The 13,275-nt window shown below is 36.4% G+C and overlaps 1 protein-coding gene across 2 annotated transcripts in view; it reads right to left on the bottom strand.

Annotated features, from left to right (window-relative positions):
* Window positions 1-13,275, bottom strand: part of PLA2G4A (phospholipase A2 group IVA) — a 160,465-nt gene that overhangs the window by 39,429 nt on the left and 107,761 nt on the right. For both annotated transcript variants that reach the window (XM_039257200.1, XM_039257201.1), the window contains 4 exons: window positions 10,794-11,016; window positions 9,865-9,979; window positions 2,327-2,464; window positions 2,146-2,238 (listed from right to left, as the gene is read on the bottom strand). In XM_039257200.1, the coding sequence (XP_039113131.1) occupies window positions 2,146-2,238; window positions 2,327-2,464; window positions 9,865-9,979; window positions 10,794-11,016 (569 nt within the window). The remainder of the gene's footprint in view (window positions 1-2,145; window positions 2,239-2,326; window positions 2,465-9,864; window positions 9,980-10,793; window positions 11,017-13,275) is intronic.

Raw genomic sequence — 13,275 nt, 5'->3', positions numbered from 1 at the left:
TATGATATGTAGCTCCATCTCTTCAAAAGCATAGATTGCTCACATTTGAAATTCCTTGAGAATGTAAAGAATTTCATTTCTAGTCATCAGATTATGGCCCAATTTACCATAATGTCTTGCTTCAGAGGGGAAAAAGCAAAAACAGAAACAACCTCTGAACACCCCTTGAAGAGGGAAACTTTAATCAGCCAGTGGATGAAAGGAATCACCAGGAGTCTTCAGATTCCCCTCAGTTACCTCTCCTGTCTCATTTCTGGAAAGTCTTACCTAATCTGAGGTAACACGCATCCTGGATCACTACATAATATCCCTCTCAGTCTGACAAAGAGGACAAGTAAATAGGCTGCCAAACCACTGGCCTCAAAGGAAACATCTCATAACAAATAATATTCTGAAGACCGTTTAATATAAACATTCTCCTTTTTCTTGGCCTTCAGCCATTGTCTCACCCACCTTTGGATCTGTTATTTCAGGCCCATTCTTTTCCTCCCATCTGAGAGAAAAATAAACTCTAGGGGTATCTGGATTATTCAACAGAGAAGGAGCACAGAGAAGCAAGCCTCATAACATGTGCTCCTTCTGTTCTTTTTCTCTTTTATTCTGAAATCTTCACATTATTTTGAGAAGAGTTACTTATTTCCGCAAAACTAGATGGATATTTATCCATCTGCGCTACGATGTTCATTTTAAAAAGTCAAGTCAAATCATGTCAGCATTTTACACTCGGCCTTATAGTTACTCTTAAGAGAATGTGCCTCTGTATGTTAAGGTCCGAGCAGCTCAAAAATTCCACCAACCTTGGCTGCTCGTTAACTGAGTGCTGCTCAGAGGACAGAAAGCAAAGTGCTTTCTTTATTGTTTTTATTTTTATCTTAAAATCTTTTGCTCTAGTGCCATCATTAAGATCACTTTGCCATAACTACCCAAAAATGCAAATGATACTGTTGAACAAAACATTAAGAACTATGGAAAGTTACTGTGCACGTAATATACATATCAAATAGCTAAAATCAATTCTGCAGGATGAATAACACTACTTATAAGCCAATTTGTAGTAAATTAATTAATGCTACAATTGTGTTTTTTTTTTTTTCTTTTTTGCATAAAGCTTAATTGAATCAACTGTCACTGCCTGGAAAAACTAAGGGCAGCTTGTCAAAAAAAAAAAATCCTACATTAAGTTTTACGTGCAAGTATTCTTAAAATGAATTGATTATTGAAATAATTGATTGTTGAAAAGGTCATTTATGCTATTCTGTTAACTCTATGTGCGATATTTCATGCTATTTCATGGTATTTCATGATATTTCATGGACAGAGAAGAGATAGTAGGTAGTCAGTGTGCTGATAATCTACAGGACCCTCTTCCCCAATTCCTGCTGGGCTGGCCCCCAATTCAGATTTAGCATTCACTGTTCCTTCCCACAGCCAATCCAAGTAGCCATAAGAAAACAGGGTAGGCACTTGGGAGACACTGAATGCATGTTTCATTTCATTTGCTTTGGGCCAAATTTACTTGTCAAACAAAAGTTCCTGTCATTATCCTTACAACTAATGAAAACCAGTGGTCCTCAAATGAGTTTGTCTACTTTTTCAAGTTTTGTTAACATTATCTTTAAATTTATTATGGGCCAATAAGTTAGATTTAAAGAAAACCATTAGTGTTCATTTACTAGATGTGATTTGAAATATTTTTTTCCTCCTGTTTGGTGTGACTTAGCTATAGGAAGCTAACAGAAATCTAGCAGGTTAGTATTTTAGAGGTAAGTAAACTGGAAAGTATGAATTTTTGTGTCATACTGTGTTCAACTGCGGATGAGTCTAATGTTTTAAAAATGAACGGTATTTGTTTAGGACACAAACAGTATGTTTAGATATATCATGACTAAGAGGAATGGAGATGCCCTAGTGGAAAATTATTCTTAGGAATCAATAGGTTTTATGAGTTTCACAACCTCAGTGTCAGAATAATATTTAAGAGGTAATATACATATGATTTCCAGGAAATACTTAGGTTGATTTAACGAAGCCCTTGGTAACTTCAGAATAATTACATTCGTTATGATGATTTGATTTTCTGTGTATGCATGTTAAAATCTATCAGGTTAGCATAATACAGTCACCAGAAACATGTTTTTACAATACCTAGTTCCTCCTCCATTGTGGAACCTTTATTTTGTGAGCCAGAAACTCCTAAGACTCTGTTGAACAATATAGAAAAGGCACTGCCCCAGACACCTAAAATAAAGCAAAAATGACGAATACCTTAGAATGCACCGAGACTTAAAACAGTCAAACAGACAAATAGTACATTTTGATCACTTACCCATTAAGAAATGCAAGGGGTTTTCTTCATATTTCTTCACAACTGTTCCCATAAAAAATTTGCTTCCAAATAAGTCAGGAGCCATAAAAGTACCATATTTTGCCATGCCAATCTCATATGGACTAAATTCAACCCAATCTGAAAGGATTTTTAAAAAGTACAATCCATTAGTAGGGAAAGACTATAGATATGCATACCATTAAAGATCACTTCCAAAAATGCCTTGATTATTTTCATTATTTAAAATATATTTTTAAATTAACCAGATGCCTATTTTGTACATGCCATTGTATAGAAGTTTGTGGAAAACAGCTTATTGAAATGAAAATAGAAAAGGATCCCTTCTAATTTGTACAAACTGAATATTTTTTGCATTAAAAGCTTATATATCTTTAGTAAAATCCATCTTGATTCTAAATAATGGAAAACAGAAAGTTGCTAACTCAGATATAAAATCCATGGAGAGAGAAGAAATTAAACTCTGATAATGCAAGCAGACTATAAAAATGGAAGAAATTGTTTTCTAACATTTGACTTTTCTTCACTTTTCCTTAATTTTGCTTATTAACCATTGTTCTAATTCACAAGATTATAATGCAAAGTTTTTATACTGAGTGACTTAAGAAATACATGGTAATAGCATCAATAAAGTATAATTTCTAAGAGTAGAGATTATGGAGCCAGAGCCCTAGGTTCAAATCCCATTTTTCTGCTTCCTAACCATGCAACCTTGGGTAGATTACTTGTGTTCTTGGTGTCTTAGTTCCCTAATCTATAGAACGTGAATAAAATCAGGAAATTATAAAATTGTTGTGAAAAAATCTAATGAGTTAAGGAATATAGGGGTGCCTTGGTGGCTCAGTCTGTCAAGCATCCAACTTCAGCTCAGGTCATGATCTCACAGTTCGTGAGCTGAAGCCTCACGTCAAGCTCTGTGCAGACAGCTCAGAGACTGGAGCCTGCTTTGGATTCTGTGTCTCCCTCTCTCTCTGTCCTCCACAGCTCATGCTCTTTCTCTCTCTCAAAAATAAACAAACATTAAATAAATTGTTTAAGAACTCAGAAGAAGGCATAGCACATTTTAATCACTCCATAAATGGTAGCCACTACTACATGTAGTTCATGTATTTCCATGCTATCACTATATTTAATTATGCATCCAAAAAGAATTCCTGGTTTCTGATACCCATTTCCTACACTTGCTTCTCTCTCAGTATTCCCTGTCTTGGTAAATGGTACTACTTTTCATATATTCATACCAGTATCCATACTTTACCCTTGACAGTTCTTTCCCCTTTATATCTTACATACAAAAACTCAAGTTCTAGAGACTCTCTTATCAGATAAGGTTAGAAACTGGCTGCTTATCCATTTGTCCACCATGGATCACCATCCTGTTGTATCCTACTGGTACAAGCTGTCATACCCTCTTCTCTGGATCTTCCCAGTAGTCTTCTAAAACATCCCTTCTCTATTTCCCAGCTATCTTTTTGATATCTGTTGCCAGAATGAATTTTTAAAAATAGAAATCACAGCATACTAATGCCAGCTGAAAGCTTTCCAATGGCTTTCCATTACACTGAACGCAAAAATGTTATCAATGAGGCTTCTTAACGGTCTGGCTAGTGCCTTTTGACCTCCTGTCCTAACCAATTTCCATTATGTGGGCCTTGCTCTTTCCACTTGAGCCACACAAATCTTCTCAATGTTCCTCAAAGAGAAACTCACTGACATCTCAGTGCCTTCATGCTTGCTATTATCTTGTGCAGCTAAAAGGCTTGCTCCTTCTTAACCATTAGTTCAAGGTCAATTTTCATTGGCCGTCCTCTGTAAAGTCCCACCACTATTCACCCTTACCTAACCCATAACTCTCTGCTCTCCTTTTCCACCCTGCTTTTTGAAACTATTTACATGTCTATTTGAACAATTCAAAATCCAAATAATTCAAAACTCCACAGATTTTTTTTTTTGTTATTTGTTTGGTTGTAAATTCTGACCTGAATTCATTCAGCAGAAGAAAACAGTCTTGAAATGATATAAGGCTTAATTTTTTAATCTCACTAAATGTGAATATTGACACTCTATTACAGAAATCACTCTATGAGATCCTAGGGGGTTATTATGTAACATACACAATAAGTTTGTTTTTTAAACTTTAAAATCTAAAATATTCTCAATTCAGAAACATCTATTTCTAAAGTTTTAGAAAAGGCATTGCAGGTGTATATTTATTGTTTACTCAATGGTAGATCATAACATTCTACTTTTGTGAAGGAAGTTATGAAATCACAGTTGTGATGAGAACACATTATAATCCCATTTCAAATCAAAGCCAAGTAGCACATATATCTTTCTACAGAAAGTGATGTGCTTTATAATGATTTACATGGAGTGAGTGAGATATGACTAGCAATGAGTCAGAGGCTGCTAGGAAAATTTCTATATCACTACAAGTAATTTCCTATCTCTGAATCTTATCCCTTTATCTTGGGTACTGAAACACAATAACTTCTCGAGTAATCTCATCTTTATTAATGCTGTGGTTTGTGCTCACACAATTACAGACATTCTCAAGGTAAGATTGCTCTCTAATCCTTACTCAAAAACTCACCATGGTAGTACGTGACTGTTCTTTTGCTGTTGACTCGTACATTTCAAACTTGAACCTTTCTCTCTCACCTACATCTACTTCTTCCCAACTTCCTGTTGTGAATTTACGCTTAGATACATTGGCATCACATCCACTATGCTTGCCTGGAAAGGAATTCTTCATCTTTCCCCCCAGTCTATCTTACCTCTTTTGGTAAACAATACTATCATAGCCTTGAAAAAGAAATTTTTTAAAAAATTGAAACCACTGGGGCACCTGGGTGGCTCAGTTGGTTAAGTATATGACTTTGGTTCAGGTCACTATCTCATAGTCTGTGAGTTTGAGCCCCACATCTGGCTCTGTGTTGACAGCTCAGAGCCTGGAGCCTGCTTCAGATTCTGTGTCTCCCTTTCTCTGTGCCCCTCCACTGCTCACACTCTCTCTCAAAAATAAAATAAAAACATAAAAAATTTTTTTAAAAATTGAAAATCCATTACCACCTTTCAGTGACAACCTTTGGGCTTTTCACATCTGTCTCTCTTCTTATCAGGATCTCCCTAGGTCCGGGACTTTATTACAAATGCCTAGTGATAACACTGCTTCCACTTTCTTTCCTCGCTAATCTACCCACATGAATCACCAAAATACTTTTCTCAAAAACACTACAATATTTTTATTGCCCTACCCCTAAACACTAAATGTTTCCCACTATATTCATAACTGAATAAAAATATTTCTGTCTGTAATTCAAATGTTTCCATAACTTGGCACTAATAGTTTTCCCAAATGTACCACCCACCTTTCACCAGCTCACACTAAGTCTGGTTTCTTTTTACTGCTCTTGAAAATATATTTTTGACTCCCCTTCTGAGCATTTTCTCATACTGTGTTACACAAAGAGGACTATTCACCTCCACTTGATAGATCTTTCCATGTTCAAATGGAATCCGAGCTCCATCACCCTCATAAAGTTGTCCTTATGACTAATAAATCTGTACAATATCTTACACTTACATCAGTTCTATACACTTTAAAAGATCCTAGTATCTATGATCTATCGATAGATCCTAATATCTATCTATGTGTATGGCTCATTCATTTTTCATGTTTTGTTTTTGTCTTGCCAATGGGATTGTAACTTTTTTGAGGAAGAATGCCATATTTTTTTCTTATACTATCTGTCAAAGAATTTAACATGATGTTCGAAAGTTGTATTCAATAAAGGCACTTTACTGACCAATGGAAATGTAAAACTGAAAGCAGTGTAGTGAAGTGAAGGAGTCAAAAATAGTTAACAGCTTAAACAACGAATGTTTATTTGTTTTAAATCTTCAAAAGAGGAAAATGTTTAAAACTATTCTGAAGGGAAGAAAAACATTCTCTAATATTGTTGAAATAAAGGTGATAAAACTTCTGTAAGCTAATTTGGCTCCTTCGCTTTTAAAAATATTATTCAGATAATATTTCAAGTTTTTGCCCTGAATATCCACTTTTAATCTAAGCAAACTTTAGAAGAATATAGACATGTCTCCCTTTTTTCCTTCAATAACCCAAGCTACTTGAACCTTCATAACATACACCTTTGAATGTCTTATCTGGTACAAGATCCACATAATTAATGCTTGATGGCTTTGTCCAACTCCGTTAGAAGAAACAGCTTTGAACCTCCTGATCATAGAAGCTTAACAATGAAGGTTAATGGTGTATCTCTCATCTCAGTAATAATAATGCAGTTAGGCAGATGGCCCAAATAAGACACATCCAGGTCAAAAGATTACTAACTGAACATCAAAAAGCCTTTCCCACTCTAAATGAATCCAAAATATTCACCTGCTGAAATATTACTTGTTCCTTAATCATCTTGGTCAGATTTTCTATTAAGAATTGCTACTGCCTCAAAGTTCAGAATAAAAAAAGGTGACTGTTAAAATGTCATAACAATTGTAACAATAACACTATTATATTTTAGGTCTCTTTTATGATATACCATCTTCTGCCTATCTCATGTGATTGTCTTAACATTTCTGTAAGATAAACCTGATATTTATTAATACTCTTTTTTTTAATAATGAGGAAAATAAGAGTCAGATTAAATGACTGACTTAAGGTATTTCAACTTAGAAATAAGACAAGGCTTCCAAATCAGTCTCGTGCTTGCTTGACCACAGCGTAATGCTTTGGGGGTAAAATGGCTTATTTGGCTATGCACAGATTTGACTAGTTTACTAGTAGGATTTATCAGCCTATTTCAAAATATTCCAAGACCTCAAAAAACAATAGCTATAGGAAAGCAAAAACAAAACAAACCAATTTCATCATGGCACCTACTTTTCTTATATGAATAAATTTCAATTCTCTCTCTGAAGTTCATTACAAACAAGATCTTGCTCCCAATTGCTGCTGAGCAGGTCATGGTCATCCCAGACTCCCTGTGGGCCTTACCTCCCATCCAAAAATGAAATTTGCTTCTCATACAATTCCTATTTATCGTTAAGATCCAAGACCTCTGATTTCACATACAGCTTTCAGGGAGCACTACATTTTTTTTTTTTTTTTACAAATAGTTTATTGTCAAGTTGGTTTCCATATAACACCCAATGCTCATCCCCACAAGTGCCCTCCTCCATGTCCATCTCCCCCCTCCCCCCCCACACCCATCAGTCCTCAGTTTGTTCTCAGCATTCAATAGTCTCTCATGGTTTGCCTCTCTACCCCTCCCCCACTATTTCCCCTTCTCCCCCCGCGGTCCTCCGTAAAGGTCCTCCTAATCCTCCTATACGTGCAAACATGTGGTATTTGTCCTTCTCTGCCTGACTTATTTCGCTCAGCATAACACCCTCAAGGTCCATCCATGTTGCTACACATGGCCAGATTTCATTGTTTCTCATGCCATGTAGTATTCCATCGTATAGATAAACCACATCTTCTAGATCCATTTGTCCGTTGATGGACACTTAGGCTTTTTCCATGTTTTGGCTATTGTGGAGAGGAGCACTACATTTTTAAGATTTACTTAAGCTTAATTTGGGCCTGCCATTGCTTTATTCACTTTGCATGCTTTATATCATTCATTTAGCGAAAACACCATGAAAGTCTCATCCTCATTAAGCAGATGTGGAAACTGAGGCTAAAAGATGTCGTGTAACCTGGTCAAAGGAACAATGCATAGTAACTTCTTTTCTTGTGCCTTAACTTCCTTAATAATTCTTGTAAAATTCCCCAACAGATTATAAGGTCTTATAAACAGGGGCAATATACTGTGGGGGGAGGGGAATCCATGCTTAGATCCGTCACACTACGTTCCACACGGTCAGTCACCAGAGAAGCCAATATTTTAATAAAAAGAACAAGGGATTTTTTAGAACAAACCTCAGCTCTGCTGCTTATTTTCTACGTGGCAATGTGCAAATCATTTAATCTTTCTGAGGTTTTGTTTTTTCTTCGAAGAAACAGAGCTAAAAATACCTCACTTCCTGAGTTGCAGTAAAAATTGAATAAGATAATAAATATAGTAAGCGATTTCTGAATCATTAAGCATGACAAACGTTTTAGTCAATTAACTGATAAAGATTAGAATGAATGAATGAATTCCAGGTGCACTGCTTTTTATAAACAATTCACAGTTCTTGCCTGGAATAGTCAGTAGAAACGAGTGAGACCTTGTAAAATCTGCAAAAATCTGTTAATTACATTCCATTCACAATGACTTTTTAAGTTCATGGGAGGGACTTATTTAACTGAGGTACTTTTCCTAAAATTACAACGAACCCTAGCAGCTACAGTCAGAAATGCTACCATGTTGCGGATTAGGACCAGCAAAGGTCCCCAGAAGTATGGGGTCACATACTTTTAGAGCACCCAACAAGAAGCAAAGCTACAGAAGAAACAAATATTTACATTTGAGATTTCATAATATGGGGCACCTGGGTGGCTCAGTCGGTTAAGCATCCGACTTCGGTTCAGGGTATGATCTCACGGTTTGGGGGTTCGAGCCCCGCATAGGGCTCTGGGCTGACAGCTCAGAGCCTGGAGCCTGTTTCAGATTCTGTGTCTCCCTCTCTCTCTGACCCTCCCCTGCTCACGCTGTCTCTCTCTCAGAAATAAATAAAACATTAAAAAAAAAGATTTCATAATATGAGGTATTTTGTTCATCACCTGACACAAGCATGGACTAATACTTTTTGAGTGCTGAATTATAAAGATGACAATGGTACTTTTGAATAATAAACATGTCATGTTATCCAATGTTTTTTAAACATTTTATTTCCTTTTGAGAGACAGAGGGTGTGCAGGGGAGGGGCAGAGAGAGAGAGAGGGAGACACAGGATCTGAAGCAGGCTCCAGGCCCCGAGCTACCAGCACAGAGCCTGACATGGGGCTCGAACCCACGAACCCACGAACCGCGAGATCATGACTTGAGCCAAAGTTGCCGCTTAACCAACTGCGCCACCCAGGTGCCCCGTCATGTTACCCAATTTAATGAAAATATAAGCAGAAAGCAAAAGAACATGCATTACCTAAAAGCATGCTATTTTGTTAAAAGTCCTTGAGGAATGAGTAACTAAAATTGAGGTGATTATATTCATGACTTTTTTATAGTTTCTTCTTTATTTTAGTAATTTATTTTTTTTATATTTATTTATTTATTTTTTACAAATAGTTTATTGTCAAGTTGGTTTCCATATAACACCCAGTGCTCATCCCCACAAGTGCCCCTTATTTTAGTAATTTAAATGAAGGTATATTAGTAACTAGTTTCATGGAATAATCTGCCCAACTAGAAAATTGTCTAGCTTACCACTTTCTTGTATCTTCCAATGTTTTTATGTTATGGAAAATATATCAAAATAAGACAACTAAAATTCCTTTGGAACTTCCTCTAATGAAAATCATTAGAAACCACAGTTCAAAGGTTCCAGGAAATGTTTTAAAAGAGGAAATTACATACCTGCAAACATTAGTTCAGAAACATCAGGTTTGACATGGAGACAGGTGAAAAGGGGTAAAGGGCATTGTGCAGAATTAACTTTTTCCTTCAAACTACTCAAGGTCGTGTTCATTCTCTGTCCACAGAAGAAATAAAGAAATGGTCTTCAATATAGAAACATACACAGAGAGAAAATAGTACTTCCAATCAAGACACTTAAGACTTTTATAATAAAAATCAGTCTTCCTTCTAGAAATCTCTGTCTCCCAATAAATGACAAAAAGTAAGCTCTACAGAGGCAATGATAATCTTTATTCTAAGAACAACCATAACTCTTTAAAAGATCATGTCTACATTTGAATTGAAGAACAGCTTGGCAGCTATGAAGCCAAGAGAACATTTGGACCCCAGGTTCACTGGCACAGACTCTCTCCCCCGCACTGCATCTTCAGATGAAATGTCACACTGTAGTCATGTGTCAAACTCTTTAGGGAACCTCCATTTTTCCTTTACCACCAAAATACTACTTGTGTTCATCTCCTTATTTAAAAAGACTCCCAGTGTGGTGTAGTGGTGTAGAGGAGTGGACAGTAAAGGGTCAAAATGTGTATTTAAGAATACAAAAGTAGTCCCTACACATCAAAACCGATACACAGAAAGAATTAGAAAGCACTAGTTGGAAATGTAGAAGTGTTATGTCTGGGAGGGAATATGTACTCAGGACACATTGTTGATAGGATCAGTTGAGTCGAGTGACTTTTATAAAATGTTACATGTAAGTGATCAATCGCTGGGTTCTGCTCCTGAAAACAGTACTACATTGTATGTTAACTAACTTGAATTTAAACAAATTCAAAGAAAAATGCAATGTATCATTTTGTTTTATTAAAACATTATGATACACAAGGCCTGTTTATATTAAGAGGATTGTAGTTTGAGACATAGCTTACATTGTGAATTAGTGTTTCTCCTATTAACATCCCAAAGATATCAGTAAAGGTGACAGGTTGCCCAGAGCTTTTCTTCTTCCATAGAGATTCAACATATCTTTTAACTTTCTGCGGTGTGAGAAGTAAAAGCGGGTTGTGGCTAACATTTTTCATTAGCTCTTTATTAATCTCCTCTGGCCCTTTCTCTGGAAAATCAGGGTGAGAATACAAGGTTGACATGTACCTGTAAAGAAAACAAAAGATGATTAGTAAAGAGAAAGGACATTACATAGTAGTCTCCAAAGAAGGCAGGTACTCTCTGTCATAAGAAAAATAAAGAGTGTTAGAAATAGTTGGTTAACTTAATTATCTGATTAAAGATATTAATACATGTAAGGAAAGAATGTATCAATCAGAAAGGAGCTGGTCTACAATAAAAGCAAAGTAGAAGAGTAGTCTCAAAGGAAACAGTGGACTTCCCAAGCCCAGTCCAAACGAGAGGATGCCCTTCTGGGCTTACTCTCTGTCCACTATCTAGCCTCTGGAAACTGGTAATGCCTATTAGACTATCAGAGACTGAAGAACACAACACATTTGAATCCTGTAAATAAACTTACTTGTCTGGATATAATACCAGTCAAGTAATCAGGTCATTTGACTTTCCGTCATGAGTATCAATAGGTAGGAAATGTGCTGTCTAAACTATTGTGAATATCTAATTCTCCTAACAAATGTATTTTTGTTTTTATTTTGCCCATTGCCAACTGGGCAGAATCCCGAGTCTTGCCAATTGTAGGTCTCAGAATTTCTGAGCATCCAAATTTGATTGTGAAATCCTGGAGAGAAATAAGTCTTTAAGGTAAACACTTTCTTGTGGAGATTCTTGGCCACCAGACATTTGGCCACTTCTAGTGATACTGGAAATCAATGGATATCACCTTGGTATTTGATATTTAGACAATAAACATTCAGTTACCCCCCTCCTTCCTGTGCACCAATATCTCCAGTACTGTGGCCTGAATATTACGTATGACTACTTATCTGTCTCCCTTAATCAGCTGTGATCTCCTGCTGGGAAAACTGCTTATTTTATCTTCTGTAGCTTCAATGACTAGCAAATGCCGGGCACAGGGAAAGCACAGTTTTTGAACTATTGAACTGAGAGAACAAAATAATGAAAGAAATAAATACTCCACCCCTTCATCCAACCAAAGAGAAAACAGGACATGGCTTAATCTCCTGTTGCCTTGACATTCAAATCAAAATGCCTACTATAATGGTTTATCTTTCCTTCAGGGAGGGGAGAAATCTAACCCTTACTGAGTCTCTGTCATTCTTTAAGCCTGTGCTGGTTAACTGTACATAAGGTATTGCCTTGAAGACCTGCAATAGCCTTCAATTCTTCTATTTTAAAGATGAGGAAAGAGAGGATTGATAAATTTAAATAAATGTTCACAGTTCCCCAATTAATAACCGAATGAGAATTTAAAATGTGTCTTCTCCCCTGATAGGCTTATTAAATCTCTTAAATAAGATTTTAGTTCTTAAAGACCAAACCACTTCCACTTCACATTAAATTAGAACTTCTTATTGGATTCATGGTTCTTTGGAGACAAATTGAGAATAATTATAAGTCAACAAACAGAGAGTGATGAGAGACCCAAAATAGAACACATGCTCTAAAAAAATTTTTTTTTAAAAATAAAATCCTTGGGGTTCCTGGGTGGCTCAGTTGGTTAAGTATCCAACTCTTAACTTCGGTTCGGGTCATGACCTAATAGTTTGTGGGATTGAGACCCATGTCGGGCTCCGTACTGATAGGACAGAGCCTACTTGGGATTCTCTCCCTCCCTTTGCGTCTCCCATGGGCAGATGTGAGCTTTCTCTCTCAAAATAACATAAATAAACTTAAAAAATAATAAATAAAAAATAACAAACAGGAATTCTTAAAAGATCTTTTTTTTTTTTAAAATGTTTTATTTATTTCTAGGAGAGAGAGAGAGACAGAGTGAGCAGGGGAGGGTCAGAGAGAGAGGGAGATACAGACTCTGAACTAGGCTCCAGGCTCTGAGCTGGCAGTCAGCACAGAGCCCGACGCGGGGCTCGAACCCACGAACCGCGAGATCATGACCTAAGCGAAAGTCGGACGCTTACCCGCTTAACCGACTAAGCCACCCAGGCGCCCCAAAAGATCTTTATTACATACCTTGGATTCCTAATATTCCCCCAAAACATGTGATAAAGATAGATAAAAAAGACTTACTCTGAACCCAAGCCCGGGATACTTACCAAATATCTATAAAAAATACAGCTTAGAGTACTTGAGAGATACTAGGATATATCTACTCCTGTAGTTATTCCAAGGTCTATCACATGATTCATCAAAATCAACAAACATCTGGTTTTCTGGACCTCATCATACTTTTCAATAAAATTGTACACATTGACGGAATGTATTGGTTTATACTTTAAAACATAATAAAAATAGGAAAATAAAACATCT

This window comes from Hyaena hyaena, unplaced genomic scaffold (genome assembly GCF_003009895.1).
Source record: "Hyaena hyaena isolate Hyena2069 unplaced genomic scaffold, ASM300989v1 scaffold_606, whole genome shotgun sequence".
Lineage (NCBI taxonomy): Eukaryota > Metazoa > Chordata > Mammalia > Carnivora > Hyaenidae > Hyaena > Hyaena hyaena.
The sequence above is the reverse complement of the archived record's forward strand: the minus strand, read 5'-3'. Positions and strand labels throughout refer to the sequence as shown.